Source organism: Spinacia oleracea, chromosome 5 (genome assembly GCF_020520425.1).
Source record: "Spinacia oleracea cultivar Varoflay chromosome 5, BTI_SOV_V1, whole genome shotgun sequence".
Lineage (NCBI taxonomy): Eukaryota > Viridiplantae > Streptophyta > Magnoliopsida > Caryophyllales > Amaranthaceae > Spinacia > Spinacia oleracea.
Genome location: NC_079491.1, coordinates 48,753,310 through 48,771,242, shown reverse-complemented (window position 1 = coordinate 48,771,242; position 17,933 = coordinate 48,753,310). Strand labels below are relative to the sequence as shown.

At 39.9% G+C, this 17,933-nt stretch overlaps 1 protein-coding gene across 4 annotated transcripts in view; it reads right to left on the bottom strand.

The window, feature by feature from the left end:
- Nucleotides 1-7,557: 7,557 nt before the first annotated feature.
- Nucleotides 7,558-17,933, bottom strand: part of LOC110801127 (heterogeneous nuclear ribonucleoprotein Q) — a 29,895-nt gene continuing 19,519 nt past the window's right edge. For 2 of the 4 annotated variants that reach the window (XM_022006442.2, XM_022006443.2), the window contains exon 17: nucleotides 7,558-8,044. In XM_022006442.2, the coding sequence (XP_021862134.1) occupies nucleotides 7,750-8,044 (295 nt within the window). In that variant the 3' untranslated portion in view covers nucleotides 7,558-7,749. The remainder of the gene's footprint in view (nucleotides 8,045-17,933) is intronic. The other 2 variants (XM_056830163.1, XM_056830162.1) reach the window with 1 other exon arrangement.

The following is a 17,933-nucleotide window of genomic DNA, read 5'->3' as shown; positions in this document are numbered from 1 at the left end:
AAACAATAATAAAAGAAGAATAAGAAAAGGAAGGAAAAGAGAAAGTAGGCATACTCTCCTTATGGAAGTTGTTTTTGCGGACTATTGATTCTTCAACCTCAATGATCAATGAAATATCTCTCTCTGTGTTTTGGAATTCATGGTGGGCAGGCTCTTCACCATATAGAGCTCTCTGCAAAGCATCCACCTCTTCTTTGTAAGTACTATAAGTACCTGCAAAAGATTCACAAAGAGGAACATACTCTATTGGGTCATTGGGCTTTTGATTTTCGTGGGGAGGAGGAAGATCCTCAAGCAAAGGTTTTATGGGGAAAGAGAAGGGGAGTGAGACGGTGTAAACGGGGCTAAGAATAACCCTTCTTGGACTTGGAATATGAGGGGTAGGGGTTGACACAACAACAAGGGTTTTATCAACTTCAACTTCCTCATGGACTTGCTCTATAACATATGGCTTTTCAGTTTCAACAAATCCTTCATCCATTGATCCAACAGTCACATCATCATCCTCCAACTCATCCTCAAACTCTGCTATAAGTTCCTCCAACTCTTGGTTGCCTATGGGTTCACTCAGTTGACCCCCATCCCCAACACAACTCGAATCATTATTTTCAATAATTTCTTGAACTTTTCTAAATCTCTCAAGAGTAGCCTTACTAGCTTTAATAATCTCATTAGTAGCCTCTTTAGATCTAGTACACTGAATCTCAATCTCAGAGTTTAATCTTCTTAATTCCTCTAAGAAGCTATCTCTACTTTCTGATTCGGGTTGAACAGGATTGGGCAAGGGTTCACAATAATACACGGGAGAAGCAACAGTGGAATCATGAGGCAAAACATTGATATCCATGCAAGGGTTAGATAAGTCATTAGAATAGACATGATTATCATAAACATTAGAATGCACCTCATTATAACAAGCATTCAAGGGAGAGGGGGTAGAACCATGTAGATTATGCTCATAATTTGGATTAGCACATGTAACATGAATGGCCATTTCACGCTCATACAAATCCCTTGCAAACCACATATAGTAATCCCACATATCATCCAAAGACAAGGCTCGAAAATCACCATTAAATCTACTTTCTATCACATTCCTTGTATACTCATTTAAACCACCATAAGCAAAACCACAAGAATCCCAAAGATTAAGATTGTGGTAACCAATAAAATCATTAAGCCTATCAAAATACACCCAAAAAGGCTCATTTACGAATTGAGGGAAAGAATAATAATCCATTTATTTTCAAAAAAAAACAAAAAAACGAAAACAAAACAAAAAAATAAAAAAACAGAAAAAATAAAAATAAAAATAAAAATAAACTAAATATAATAAAATATATACATGGTCTCAAAGAACTGGAAGTTCTCCGAGACTCAAGAAAATAATCTAGACCACAAAATTAATAGTAGAAAATAAAACCGTTTTTCCGGCAACGGTGCCAAATTTTGACAGGCTAAAGTCGTATCACCTAATCAAAAATAACCTAAGGTCCACTAGCTAGGTAGCAAGGGAAGTCAGGATCGAATCCACAGGGAAACAGGCGTTCTTTCTACTATCAATTAATTAATCTAGACTATTGTGAACAAGAGTTGGTTGGTGGTTTGTATACTAAGATTACGAACGATAATTAAACACGAATGAATCAATATATTAAGGAATCTAGGGTATAGGTTCGCCAACAAATAATAATCCAGGACATTGAACAATCACAATAATCAACAAAGTAATTAATTAGACTAGCATGCTCCCTCAAGTCGATACTAATCATAGACTTAGAATTAACGGGCTCTCGCTACGTATTAACTCTAATTCAACCTATTGACACAAGGCTAAACATCAAATTGCATCTCTCGAATCTTAATTTGATATTTCATAACAACCACAATTAAACCTGCGCAAATCTAATTGTATAGTGAAATAAACCAATGAATAGGAATCAATTACAATGCCAACAATCATAATCATTCAATCATCCCTTCATATTATTCATGGATCCCCAACCCTAGAAATTAAACTACTCAAGCATGTTGACAATAAACAAAGCAATAATCATAATTGAAAGCATTATTAAAGCAAGACAATGAATTGAAATAAGAAATAATACCTATTTGAAGAACAAAGGGAAGTGAAAGCTTGAATTTTTATTGAGAATTAAACTAAGTGTTTTTGCATAAACTAGAGAGAAAACTAGGCTAAGGAAAATAATACTAAGGTTTCAATCCTAGAAAATAAAGTTCCACTAAAAATAAAAGGGGCTAGTATTTATAGTTTGCCAAAAATATAGCCCAAAATCGGAAATAAAAACTCGCGAAAAAGCAGCAGGGGTTGGCGTCGCCCGACCGGGCGAACGCCCGCCTGATCGGGCATTCTGCTCGATAGTCGGCCCGAGCGGGCGAAATTCCGCCCGATCGGGCGGTTGCGAAATGCCCAGAACAGCGCCCAGAATGACCGCCCGATCTGGATCGGGCGAAGCCCGCCCGATCGGGCGCGTGTCGAAACTGCACGATCCTCTATCTTCAAAACGCCATATCTCCTTCGTTATTCGTCGGAACTAGGCGAGTGACCACTTTTTGGAAAGATATGGAAGTCTAGAATCCAACACAATTGGAATTAGTTCATTTGGAGTTGTAGAACTTGAGTTATGATTAAAATAGTGGACTATAGTCATTTTTGTACTTCTTTCGTTATTCGCTTTGCTTCAAAACTCTTCCAACTTAATGTTTGTGCTCTCGAAAGTACATAATCTCTTGTATTGATTCAAATGAGTAGGAAATGCACAAAAGTATGCTAATTCCTACAATGATGAACCTGAAACTACAAACACACTACAAGGAGCACATTAGTACTAAAATCGCTCCGAAGAGCTCATTTGAGATCAAAAAGTACTAAGGGACGGGGGTAAAAACACTATAAAATATGAACATATCATTGTCCCCAAGAAAGGTGGGATGACGGTGGTAAAAAATGCATAAGGTGAGCTAATTTCTACCCGAACAGTTACCGGGTGGAGGATGTGCATTGACTACCCTCAACTTAACCTTTCCACCAAGAAGGACCATTTTCCTTTGCCCTTCATAGATCAAATGCTTGAGCGACTAACAAAGCACAAGTACTTTAATTTCCTCGATGGTTATTCCGGGTTCTTCCAAATCCCCATAAACTTGGAAGACCAAGAGAAAACTACTTTCACTTGTCCATATGGAACATTTGCTTATAGGAGAATGCCATTTGGGCTTTGCAACGCCCCATGGACATTCCAAAGATGCATGATGAGCATTTTCGGTGACATGCTTGAGGAGGAGATGGAGGTTTTCATGGATGATTTTTTGGTAGGTGGGACCACCTATGATGAATGCCTCCTCAATCTTGAAAAGTGTCTTGAGAGATGTGAAAAGGTTCATTTAGTGCTTAATTGGGAGAAGTGTCACTTTATGGTGCAAGAGGGGATAGTCCTAGGGCATAAGGTATCACACCTTGGTAATGAAGTGGATAGGGAGAAAATTGAGGTAATTGAAAAGCTCCCTCCTCCAGTCAATGTTAAGGGAATCCGCTCCTTCCTTTGGGCATGCGGGTTTTTATAGAAGGTTCATCAAGGACTTTTCGTTGATTGCACGACCCCTTACTAATCTCCTTCAAAAGGAGTGTGATTTTCAATTTGATGCCGCATTCCTTAATGCTTTCAATAAGCTCAAGCTCGCTTTGGTTTCCACTCCTATCGTGCAAGCTCCCGATTGGTCCCTCCCTTTTGAACTAATGTGCTATGCAAGTGACTATTCGGTTGGGGGTGTCTTAGGTCAAAGGAAGGATAAAAAGCTCAATGTCATTTATTACATGTCCAAGACACTCAACCAAGCCCAATCCAACGATACCACCACCGAAAAAGAGTTCCTTGCAATTATTCATGCCTTCGAGAAATTCCGGACCTACTTGGTGGGTTCAAAAACCATTGTGTACACCGACCATGCAGACATCCGATATCTTATGTCCAAGAAAGAGGCAAAGCCTAGGCTCATTCGGTAGGTTCTCCTCCTCCAAAAATTCGATATTGAGATTCGTGACAAAAAGGGAGCCGAAAATGTGGTTGCCGATCATTTTTCTAGACTTGAGCTTGGCAATGGGGATATTGATGATTTGCCAATTGAGGACGCCTTGCGCGATGATACTTTGTATATGGTTGAAAGCTCCTCTCTACCTTGGTTCTCTGACCTTGTGAACTACCTTTCTTGTGGGGAAATCCCAGAGAATTTCTCAACTCAACAACGGAGGAAATTGAAGTATGATGCTAGGCGATATGTGTGGGATGAGCCTATTTTGTTGAGAAGAGGCCCGGATAGGCTATTACAGAGGTGTGTACCTAATGATGAGTTTGCTAATATTCTCCACATGTGTCACTCCTCTCCTTGTGGGGGGCATATGGGGGGGGGGGCGGATAAAACCGCCTCCAAGGTCCTACAAAGCATGCTATGGTGGCCCACTCTATTCCGGGATGCTTGGGCCTTTGCCAAAACTTGTGATCGTTGTCAACGCACGGGAAATGTATCTAAGAGGCAAGAGATGCCCCAATCTTCTATTATCGAGCTAGAGTTGTTTGATGTTTGGGGCATTGACTTCATAGGCCCTTTTCCTTCTTCATATGGCAATTTGTACATCCTAGTGGCCGTTGACTACGTTTCTAAATGGGCGGAAGCAATCTCCTCTCCCGCCAATGATCATAAGGTGGTGCTTTCTTTTTTCAAGAAGATTATCTTCCCCAACTTCGGAGTCACTAGAGCGGTGATAAGTGACGGAGGATCCCACTTTGCTCATGGGAAGTTCAAGGCCCTTTTGAAGAAGTATGGTGTGCATCACAAAGTCGATTTGGCATGCCACCCCCAAACTAGTGGTCAAGTGGAGGTCACCAACCGCGAGATTAAGTCGATCCTTGAGAAGACGGTTGTTAAGAACCGGAAGGATTGGACCATCAAGCTTGATGATGCCTTATGGGCTTATAGGACGACTTTCAAGACCCCAATTGGGATGACCTCGTACACGCTTGTGTATGGAAAGAATTTCCATTTTCCGGTCGAGCTAGAACATAGGGCCATGTGGACCATAAAAACATTGAATTTCAAGCTTACTTGTGCGGGTGAGCGTCGTTTACTTGACCTCCATGAGCTTGAAGAGCTCCGAATGAATGCCTATGATTCGACAAGTATCTACATAGCTCGTTACAAGAAATATCACGACGCACTTATTAACAAGAGGGAGTTCAAGGAGGGGGATAAAGTTCTCCTTTATAACTCTCGTTTGAAATTGTTCCCGGGAAAGCTCAAGTCCCGTTGGAGCGGCCCGTTTGAAGTGGTGAGAGTTTCTCCACATGGTGCTATCGAGATTTGGGGTCGTGATGCCGGAAATTTCAAAGTAAATAGACACCGGCTCAAGCATTATTTTGTAGGTGATTCTAATGGCACTTTTGCCATCATTGACCTCCAAGACCCCCCATGATTTGGGGGGCACCGTCAAGCTAGTGACGTTAAAGAAGCGCTCCCGGGAGGCATCCTGTGGCTTCTTGATTCTTTTTGTGTTTTGCTTTTTGTGCGCTCTCTTGGTGTGGATATCATTTCATCCACCGTTGCCATGCCCGGTTATCATATTGGTGAGTTCGTTAGTTATTCCGGTTCTTTGCGGGACTTGCTCCCACGACATCTCCGGTAATATCCTTCTAACTCACTTGCATTCTTTGGGATTGGGCATTATTCATGTGGGGCATAGGTTGGATGGGTAGATGTGCCCCTTCTTGTTTCGTTTTAGGCCTTGAGGACATGGCCTAATTCGAGCTTGGGGGAAGATTTTATTGTGTGGTTGCCATTATGATTTTTATGTCATTGATTGCGTGTATTTGTGTGCTCTTGTGTATATTTCTTGTTTAGTTTCTTTAATTTTAGGTTCCTTTTGTTTTGAGTTGTTTTCCTTTTTCTTTCTTTATTTTGTATTTCTTTCCTTTTTCTTTCATTTCTTTTCCTTACTTTTCTTTTCCGTTTCTTTCCCCCTTTTCTTTCCTTTTTCTTGTGAGTTCGTTAGGCTTCGCTTTCTTGGGCCGACTTGCTTTCCCTTGGGCTGACTTCGCTTCTCCTTTATGGACCTTCGACTGTTGAGCCTGACCATCTAATTAGGCTCCTATATAGTTTTGAATCCATTTGATTAGTCACATACCTTTTCTAAGGGCAAATATCAAAATGTGTATAACAACTACAGAGTACAAGTATACACGATTATAGTTACAACTCTCTACATAATTGGAGTCTAATGGTAGGATGGAAGTTAAATTACTTTACAAACGCAATCTCTTGTTATGACTAGTGTTTCTGAAAAATGATTTTATAAAAAACAAGTTAGAAATATGCAAAGTACGCGGGAGAAAAGGTGGTATTTGAGACTCAGATTAGATTGTGTACAATTTCCTTATTTTAAGAGAGTGGACTATTTTCTAGAGCGATTTCCTTCAATATTGCATAAAGATCCAATAATTCTCAAAATACGTTACTTTTTAAGTTAATTCCCACCATACCGTCCAGTCCGCAAGGGGGAAAGATAAGTAATTTTTTTTTTCCGGTTCAACGTTGAACTGCCAATCTGAGATATCAATTTCGTTTTAAAGCAAACCGCCATCTTAGATGGCGGTTCAATGTTATAAACCGCTATCTAAGGTAGCGGTTTGCTTTAAAACAAAACCGCTATCTCAGATCATAACAGGGGTACAGTAAGTTTTTGTTTTGGAAGCTCACTGTCAGTTTTGATTTAGGGAGTATTTAAACCGCTACCTGAAATAGCGGTTTACTTATGTCAACCACTATCTGAAATAGCGGTTTAGTGCCGCTTTGTTAAAAAAAATAGACCGGTTTTAATAATGACGTGGACGGTATGGTGAGAATTAAGTTAGAAAGTAGCGCGTTTTAAAAATTTGACGTTCTTTAAACTATATTGAAGGAAATCACTCTATTTTCTATGACTTTTAAATGGGGGTGCTGATTGAAATTACGTGTCGCCGTTGCTGTTGAATTAAAGGCAGATTGGAGGCGATTCTCAAACAAAACAAAGAACGTGTCAAAGTGCAGTTGTCCCTTCTTGTTGGTTCAACGAGCGATCGATTGCTTCTACGGGAACCACAAATTCTTATTTACAATGGTTGTACAATAATTATTGTACACCGGAATAAAAGTTAACTCAAAATGCTTAAAAGTTATGCGTATATATGTAAAAGTTATCTAATTTTTAGTGATAAATTTTTTCATTTTAATAAAACTTATTTCTTCAAAATCACTAATAATGTATAAAATTAATTATTTAATCCTTTAAAATGTTTATCTATCAACCTTTTTTTTACTAATATAAAAGTTAATCAAAACTAGGTTAAAGTTACAAAAAAATGGGTTAAAGTTATTTTGGTGTACAATAAATTTATTGTACACCTTGTGCGCGCAAGACCTTTTGGACGAGAACTTGTTTCCAAGGGCTTTCTTAACATGGAAATTGTTAACTTTGTAAGCCATGATCAGAATATAAAACATAAATGATAGACTAAAGGAATAACAACCAATTATGATAATCTAATCATTTTCAAACCAAGTAGATCAACTAACAAATTTACTACTGAAAAAAAAAACCCCACAACCCTCGATATTGTACAACTTAAACATGGTATCATCTTCTCATAGGTCACCACAAGATAAGGGTCGAAATTCTCTTTCTAAAAGCTTCCATCAGCATCAATAGAAGCTTCGACCGCTGCGAGAAAGAGAATCTGGTTGAATAGGTTCACCTGTGTAAGGATCGAATTTGTAAGGTTCGCCTGTGTACGGATCAAATCTAACTTGCGGTCGTGTAGGTTGATGAGATGCACCCGCTGACACGGGTGACTTCATTCCCAAATTTCCATAGCTTGATGAAGAGCCCGGTAAGTACACTGGAGAAGTGTTCCTTTCCTCAAACGTTCTCGTAATGCCAGCTTGAGGTGATACAGAGTAGTCAAAATAGGGCAAATGAGGAGAATATTTCTCATACCTGTGGGATACATGCAAATGATTAAAGCATACACATCAAAAGAACAAACTTGCCAACAAAAACTATAACTCCATCTTAAACGAAATGAACTATGTACATCACATGTCTTTCATTCATAATGGTCAAGAGTTGAGGCTAACAGAAAAGGGAGGGGAAAAAAGCACAAGGAAACCAGCTAACATTGTAAAAAGGAAAATACTAAATTTGGACAGCCAAACAGATTCACATAAAGTATTACATTCACAGATCACACCCTATTTCATTCACATTTTAATACATGATGTCAAGATTATCAACTTTATTTTTAGGCCCCCAATTTTACTATACATGTCCTTCCTTGTCTCCAACATATCACTGCTCAAATGAATAGTATCAACCTCAGGTCATCAACATTGATAATTTCGACTCTAACATTCACATTTTCGACATCACTAACATCAATACTCTCATTCTCATCGTCACTTATATCAATAGCATGGTCGGATTTCAACTACCTCAAGATCCATTGCTACTTTCAATTGACAAAGATTCCACCTTCCAAACTCATCAGGCTATTCGTTGGGACATAAAGGCTCTCTAATACTCATCCAGGAAGTCATAGAAATGGTTATTCCTCAAACAAACATAACTAATTCCAGGCACACAGCACACTTGCGGCGAAGAAAAGATTCGCGTGGCTTTGAAGGGCGGGGGATCCACCTACCTTAGCTTGAGAGCGCTAGGATAAAAGGAGAAGGAGTTATAATTCGAGATAGCCGTCTATACAGGTAATAGACTCTTATTCCGCAGGAGAGACTCCTTGCATCTACTCCCTGGCAAGCTGCCCCAGTCGAAGCCCTGAACAAGTTGATTAATCTCATTGTATTCCAATAGGTTTTTAAGAAACTTGAACTTTCCCTTGAAACATATTGATTGATTCTTTTTGGGTTCATCACAACTCTTAATCAAGAATTGAATTGAATCAATGGGAAGAAATGACGTCTGAAAATTAACCAAGAAACTCTCTCACTGACGTGATTCTCAAAATCCCAAAATGCTTTAAAACAAAAATAAAAAAATAAATTAGTTCAACGTTTCACCAAACAATTCACATGGTTAAATCTCTATTATAAAAGGGAGATCTTGAATTCATTAAGGTAATGATCTTTTGGTGTTTCTCTATACTATAGTCTAAAATACCCCTAATAATAATTATATTAAATAAAGCATAAATCATGCGCCTAAAAATAAATAGGGCATATCTTCTCCCTATAAGTATGGGTCTGATCATTATCGCAACTTACTTTCCCATCAAAGTCGATGCACATGATCCATATAAACATTGAATATGGAAAATAATTTTCAATCAAAGCTAATACGCATAATTCAATCAAAATTCATAAGGGGAAGACAATTAGACAAAACAGTCAAACCTTAATAGCGATATAGGCGTATGTTAAGTTTTATAGCTAGCGTGCGCTTTGTATCTCTATAGTACCAAAATAAAGGTCTGATTCAAACGGCCGCTTAACAATCAGACCAGGCAGGTGCCGGTAGCTTAATGCAAGGAAGAAGGTAAAATCACCGGTTGCTATGGCGTTCAACGGAAAATCTCTTTCTGGTTCTGAGATGAGTAATAGGGGACTATTGCCTATTGGAAATGAATCAAATAAGAGACCCATTTTCAGCGGAACAGCACCACTGCTTCGACGAGCAGTGCCACCACATCCACCACATCCAACTGCACGTAGGCGTCGCCGTAGCTTCAGGAGTAATTGATTCTTATGCTGATACTTTAAATCGATCTAATGGTGGGCGAGAGTTGAATACACCAACTCCAATAAATTCTGGCAACCAAATTGGGGAGAAATCCTCTGCGAGAAATCGAGACACTGCGGTTGTGGAGTTACACCTACATTTGCAAGATATAATCTCTGCCGTAGATAAAGTGATTGGTCAAAATCCAGAGATTATTCGGGAAACTCAAAAATTATTGAGGATATTGAACAATAGTGGACCAGATGCAATTCCTGCCAATCACGGGAAGTTCATTGGGAGTGGATGTGTTCAGGTGGTGCGGAGACTGAATATGAACAATAATTAGTGGTCATGACCATCAGTTAGTGGTAATTTCACTGCAAAGGGTGCTCCCCTTGCTTTCGTTGCACCAGTGGTCAAAGATGGACAATCTGTTGTGCAATTGGAGCAGAGTGAGATTGAGCAACTGTCACAGTAATGGTGTTCTGACTCATGGGTGATACTTCTATAGGTGCAGTTAGAGGTTTATTGCTCGTGATTGGAACTACGCGAGTAAATCAATAGTATACTTCCATGATGATGGTTATTTACTAATAAAATTTGCTTCATTAGAAGATAAGAATGTTGTATTATCTGATGGGCCTCACTCTTGTAATGGAATGCCTGACCAAATAATGATTGAAGACCCTACTGGTAAGGTTTTTGAACAAACTGTGGTTCATGATTGGAGGCCTCCATTTTGCTTGTAATATCAAGCAGTTGGTCATGACTGCTCTCACAAATGGCACTCTGAGGATATTGTAAAAAAATATTGGTGAGAAAATGGATCCCAAAGGAGAAGCAACTTGCACAGCCTAGTACTAGTATCGACGCACTGATTCCATAACATTGACAGGGACGCTGCAGCAGAATAATACAGAACAAGATGGCTGGAAAACAGTACATTATAATGGCAGGAAGAATTTCACCCCTGGGCAGGAGAGTTTTACTGTAAGAGTGGGAGATGATGACCCTATTCCATTTCCAGTACAATGAAAATGTGCACTTGGAATGTGCGAGGGCTAAATGAGCCTATCAAAATGGGGGAGGTATTTATTATGCATATAAAGTTTCAGTTATTGCTTTGCTTAAAACTAGAGTTCGAAATAAAAACCAGGAGAAAGTTAAGAAGAAGTTTGGAGGAAGTTGGAGTTGACCAAATAATTCTGATCATAAGGGGAAGAATCTGGGTTGGGTGGAAATTCCAAGAATTCAAGGTTGTTGTGCTGGAAACCACAGACTAGCTTAATCATTGTTATATTTCTGATAGGCATCATAAGATGGGGTTACTTTTTACAGCCATTTATGGTCTGCATTCTGTAGACGACAGGAAACCGTTGTGGAATAAGCTTCAAAACCCGACTGCTATAATCAATAGCCCATGGTTAATTATGGGAGACTTTGATGTTGTTAATTCAGTTCATGATAAAATTAATGGGGCCACTTTTTCTGGTTACAAAACCAGGGATTTTGTCAATCTCCTGGAAGCTACTGATATGGTTGAGTTGAAGAGCTGTGGGCATTTCTTTTCTTGGAGAGGTAAAGGGCACAGGGATGATAAAGTTACTTCTAGAATTGACAAGGCCTTTGGCAATAGTCATAGGTGGACCTTATACGGAAAAGCAGTTGTCGAGTATATGAACCCATCCTTGTCTGATCACTCTCCTCTTATGGTAGACTGTCACATTATAGGAAGTACTAGGAGCAAGCCATTTAAGTTCTTTAATAATATGGCTGATCACCCGAATTTCTTAGATTTGGTTAAAAATAAATGGAGCGAAATTGTGCATGGTTCCAGGTTTGGGAAAAACTGAAAAAAGTTTAAGGACAGTGAAGCAACTGCATATTCAGGTGTTTGCCAATATCAGTTTAAGAATTGAATTAGTACGAGAAGAGTTGAATGGTGTTCAAGGTCATTTAAAAGTGAATCTCTCAGATGGAAACTTGCATAGTCAAGAAAGGGAGAAGAGTGAGCTACTCAAGAAGTGGTTGAGAGTAAAAGAGAGTGCTTTGAAACAGAAGTCAAGAAATAACCACTTTTTCTTTACTGCTATGAAGGAGAGGTTTGCTAGGAACAGTATAGATGTTTGTTTGATAATGCAGGCAAGAGGTTGTCTACTGAAGTGGAGATACAGCAAGAAAGTACAGGTTATTACAAAAAAAATGTTGGGTTCTAGGGCTTCGATTTTACATGGGGTGGACATATCAGTTCTACGGAAGGGTCCACAGTTAAGTGGTTCTGCTTGTCACGAGCTAGTTCAACCTGTTTCTGAGGCCGAGATTGATGTTGCTTGAACGGTATCAATGATCGTAAGACTCCTGGATTGGATGGTCTTAATGTTGTTTTCTTCAAGAAGTCCTGCTACGTGACCAAGGGTGATGTGTATGCTGCAGTCAAGGAATTCTTTCACACTAGAAATATGTTGAGGCAAGTTAATTGTACTTCTATTACTCTGGTTCCAAAGGTTCCTAATCCTACTCTTGTGAAAGATTTCAGGCCTATTGCATTTATTCTTTGGTTTAAAAGATTATCTCCAAAGTGATAACATATAGATTTGGTCGGCTTCATTCCTCAAAGGCACATTTCAGATAATATATTGCTAGCTGCAGAGCTCATCAACGGCTATTTGAGGAAGCATATGTCTCCTAGATGTATGATGAAAGTGGATTTAAGGGAAGTCTATGATTCAATAGAATGGAGTCATTTAGAGATTGTTCTTTCTGAATTAGGCTTTCCTAGCCGATTCATGCAGTGGATTATGGCTTGTGTTGGCTTGTGTTGGCTTGTGTTGTGACAATTGTGTCCTACTCAATACTACTTAACGGACACCCTTGCTCCCCTGTTGCTGCAAAGAAGGGATTGAGGAAAGTAGACCCCATGTCACCATTTTTGTTCGCTTTAGGAAAGGAGTATTGATCTAGGTGCCTGGAAAAGGTGGGAGAATTGGGAGAGTTGAATTTTGTGCCAGATTTTAATAACAATCCAAGATATGAAAAACTGCATATCACACAAATGATGTTTGCAGATGATTATTAATGTTCGCTAGAGCTGATTATGTATCTGTCAAGCTATGTTTGAGGCTTTTATGAAGTTTTCACAGGCATCAGGTTTGGAAGCTAACTTGGACAAAAGCAATGTCTATTTTTGTGGTGTTTCAAATGTTGAGGCGGAAAGGGTGAGGAGTATGCTTGGAATGGCACCTGGTGAACCTCCTTTTAGATAACTCGGGTCCCTCTGGCCTCAAGAAAGCTTACTTTCAGTGAGTGTAAGCCTTTAATTTAAAAAATTAAAGCTCGAGTGAAATCGTGGGCTGCTAAACAATCGTCATACGCTGGCCGTTTCAGTTAGTGAAGGCTATTTTATTTGGCATCCAATCCGGTGCCAAATATTTATAGTTCCTAAAAAAATTATGAAATAAGTGCAAAGAGCTTACAGAGTATTCCTATGGACTGGTGGGCACACCTTCTCAAGGAAAGCATCAGTGGCATCAGTTGTGTGAACCTCTCATTGTAGGTGGGTGGAATATTAAGGAGCTTTGTGTTTGGAATAAAACAGCTGTGATAACATTTCGACCTCTGTCTGAGAAAAAAGATAATTGTGAATAAAGTGGTTGAATTCTTATTAGGTAAAACTCGTGAAAGGTAAGGATGTGTGGTCAATAAGTATTCCTACAAGCCTATCTTAGGCATTTAGGAAGATTTTTTAGTGTAGGGAGGTTATTACAACAAATGGAGGTGTAGCTCAATGTGTTTATAAACATAAGTTTTCAATCCAGAAGTCATATGTTCGGATGAGAGGACAATTTGCAACAGTGGCTTAGAAAAGAATAATGTAGCATTTTTATTGCTTGGCTAGCGCTTCATGGAAAATTAGCTACTAAGGACCGACTCCTAAGGTGGAATGTGAATACAGATATGAAATGCAGCATATGTTGTGGTTCAAACGAAACCTTGAGTCACTTATTTTTTTATTGCAGTTTCTCAGATCAGGTTTGGGGTGAAATTTTGAAGCTGTTAGGCAAGAACAGGAATGCTGTAACCTTTGATGAGGAGGTGTTAGCTGCTGCTACTGCTTGCAGAAGGTCAAATCCTAAGGTAACAGTTGCATGGTATGTTTTTTGTGGAAGCTATAGATTCTATATGGATATGTAGGAATCAGAAGGTCTTCCGTCTTCGCGTTAGAGTTCTTCTAGCATCTGTAAATAAATTGTTTTCAGAGTAGCATGTAGGTGGAAAGGAGATAAGCATCTCTTAGAAAGTTTGTAACATATGTTTAGTTAAAGGGTCTAGTGTTAGTCCTTCCTAGAAGGTTAAACAGAGAGGACACTTTGTAAACAGAATCTTGGTGTTAAGGGTTTGGTGCTTGTTTATTTGGTGAGCTTAATGAATGAAGCTTTATTTGCCCAAAGAAAAAATCTGTCAAAACTTGTGTATAATTTTTTTTTTTTACAAAATCAAACATAGCCTTCCTAATCACGCCCCAATTTTATATGGTTATACAAGCACCTTGCGGCAAAAACCGCAAAAAACAAACAAGTCAATAACACAATCTTTTACGTTTATTTTAATCAATTAGTTACGAAGTATAATTCCTAAAATGATTTTTGTGAAATATAAATATGTTTACTTTTTATCTTTAGTTTCAAACAAGTATACTTACATGTTTTAACAAATGTGCATATATTTACATAATACTATGTTTTAATTAACAAATTAAATGAGGAGGTCAATTGCATGTATTTCGTACATATACTGTATTATAATGACGAGGTCATTGGCATGTTGATATGTGTGTTTTATATAGAGTTTTACCCCCGTCCCTTAGTACTTTTATGCGTCAAATGGACTCTTAGGAGCCGTTTTTAGTACTAATATGTGTTATTGAGTGTGCCTTGAGTTTCAGGTTTGATTAGTGAGAAATTGGTCTTTTAAGACCCGTTTCATGGTGATTTAGGCCACTACACGAGTACACGAGCCCGAGGAAGTCCGGGACCATTATCGTCCACTTTCGGGAGCCCTAGATGCTTATGGTTGAGCCCCGGGAGTTAGACTCGGTGATATTGGCAAAGGATGTTGATGATTGCAAATCGCTGAGGGCGAAACGCGACGATCGGGCGGAAAGAAAAGAGAATTAAAGTGTTCCGTGCGCGCCCGATTGGGCGCACTTCGCCCGGTCCAGATCGGGCGGCATTCTGTGAGCTGTTGGAAGCCTATCGCAAACCGCCCGATCGGGCGGAATTTGGCCTGATCGGGCCGACTATCGAGCACATCGCCCGATCGGGTGAAGCGTCGCCCGATCGGGCGACGCCAACCTCTGAAGTTTTTTCGCGAGTTTATTTTTCCGTTCTTAGGCTTTATTTTGGGCAAACTATATATACTAGCCTTTGTTATTTTTAGAGGCATCTTATTTTCTAGTATTGAAGAGTTAGTTTATTTTTCCTTAGTTTATTATTCTCTCAAATTTGTTCCAACACTTAGTTTCAATTTCTATAAAAATTCAAGCTTTCAATTTCCATTCTCCTCTTTTAGGTATTATTTTCTTACTTTGATCTATTACTTTGTTTCAATTATGCTTTCAATTAATATGATTGCTTTGTTTATTGTCAATTATTCTATTATACAATTAGATTTGCGCAGGTTTAATTGTGATAGTCTAGCAATATCAAGTTAAGATTCGAGAGATGCAATTTGATGTTTAGGCTTGTGTCAATAGGCGGAATTAGAATTAATACGTAGCGAGAACCCGTTAATTCCAAGTCTATGATTAATATCGATTCGAGAGAGCATGCTAGTCTAACTAATTACTTTGTTGATTATTGTGATTGTTTATCGTCCTGGATTGTTATTTGTTGGTGAACCTATGCCTTAGATTCTTTAATTCCTGAATTCTTAATTGTTTAATTATCGTCGTAATATTAGCATACAAATCAACCAATTCCTGTTTCCCAATAGTCTAGTTTAATTGATTAATAGTAGAAAGAACACTGTTTCCCTGTGGATTCGATCCTGACGTCCCTTGCTGCTTAGCTAGTGTTTTTAGGTTTATCTTTGATTAGGTGTTACGACTTTAGCCTATCAAATTTTGGCGCCGTTGCCGGGGTAGGGAAGCATGATTTTGTATTCATCGGAACGTATTTTTGTATATTTTTTTTTTCAAAGCAATAAACTACTCTAGAAAGCAATAAACACACCAAAATAAATAAAATGCAAAAATAAAAAGAAAACATACCTAATATGTACAGGTAAGTGAAACACCCCCCGAGCTAAATCAGACAATGTCCTCATTGGCTCAAGGGGTATCGAACCATCTCGATCATCCTCGGCATCATTGATGGCCTTGACCATCATCACCATCATCACCACCTCGACCACTATGACCGCTCCATACCCATCGTAGTGGGTGGGTGTGAATGTGCCCATGGAACCGGGAGCTCCATATCCCTCCGCGGGATAGGTAAAACAGGAAGGGTGCTGAGCATCCGGAGCAATATAGCCCTGCCTGGCATACTGATCATAGATAGGGAACATGGCCCCCTGGTGATCACTCGCGAACTCATGAAAACCAATCTCAAGCCTGCCCAACCTCTCATGAACGGACCCCTGCTCCTCCTCTAGTGTCTGAGGCCTCCCCTCATCCCCTCGACGCCCCCTCCTAAAGTAGGTGCGAGGCTCGGGCTGAAACTGGTGGGGCTCTGGCTGTGGGTCAGGCTGCTGCTCTTGCTCAATCCCAACATATAAATAGTGAGCCTGTCCGGGTATGAAATGGGTGGGTCTGAAATGGGTGCGGCCCTGAGGGTCAGGCAAGGAGAAAAGCCTGTTCCCTTCGAACAACCAATACATGGCACCCGGCCTATACAACCCATGCTCACCCTGCAAACGGCGAAGCCCAGCAAAATAGCCACCCAAAATCTCCAACTCCGTACTCCTAATATTCTGAGTCTCCTCCCTACCAAACTCCGTAAGCCTATTTTGCTGGGCTTCGCCGTTTGCAGGGTGAGCATGGGTTGTATAGGCCGGGTGCCATGTATTGGTTGTTCGAAGGGAACAGGCTTTTCTCCTTGCCTGACCCTCAGGGCCGCACCCATTTCAGACCCACCCATTTCATACCCGGACAGGCTCACTATTTATATGTTGGGATTGAGCAAGAGCAGCAGCCTGACCCACAGCCAGAGCCCCACCAGTTTCAGCCCGAGCCTCGCACCTACTTTAGGAGGGGGCGTCGAGGGGATGAGGGGAGGCCTCAGACACTAGAGGAGGAGCAGGGGTCCGTTCATGAGAGGTTGGGCAGGCTTGAGATTGGTTTTCATGAGTTCGCGAGTGATCACCAGGGGGCCATGTTCCCTATCTATGATCAGTATGCCAGCAGGGCATATTGCTCCGGATGCTCAGCACCCTTCCTGGTTTACCTATCCCGCGGAGGGATATGGAGCTCCCGGTTCCATGGGCACCTTCACACCCACCCACTACGGTGGGTATGGAGCGGGCACTAGCGGTCATGATGGTCGAGGTGGTGATGATGGTGATGATGGTCAAGGCCATCAGTGATGCCGAGGATGATCGAGATGGTTCGATACCCCTTGAGCCAATGAGTACATTGTCTGATTTAGCTTGGGGGATGTTTCACTTACCTGTACATATTAGGTATGTTTTCTTTTTATTTTTCCATTTTATTTATTTTGGTGTGTTTATTGCTTTCTAGAGTAGTTTATTGCTTTGGAAAAAAAATATATACAAAAATACGTTTCGATGAATACAAAATCATGCTTCACTGTGCCCCTTGATTGACAATTGTTTTGATTCTTGGTATTTGATGATGAGCAATGTAGATGTGTTAGCCATGATTTAATATTCGATTACTTTGATGCCTTAGCATGAGTCAACTCTGACTAACTATTTGTGGACTTGGTGCTTGGCTAGTTGACTTGGTTAGGATGTGTGATAGCTTCCTGGTGTGTCTTTGAATTTGAGTATTGGTTTGCAACTGTTAGTAGCGTTTTATGACTCATATACATGCACATTGTGGAAGACGAAGGCATTTTTCTGTTTAGGTAGCCTTCAGATAATTTAGATACATTTGTTCCCTCTTTTTCTACCCATGTTGTGCTTGTGCCTT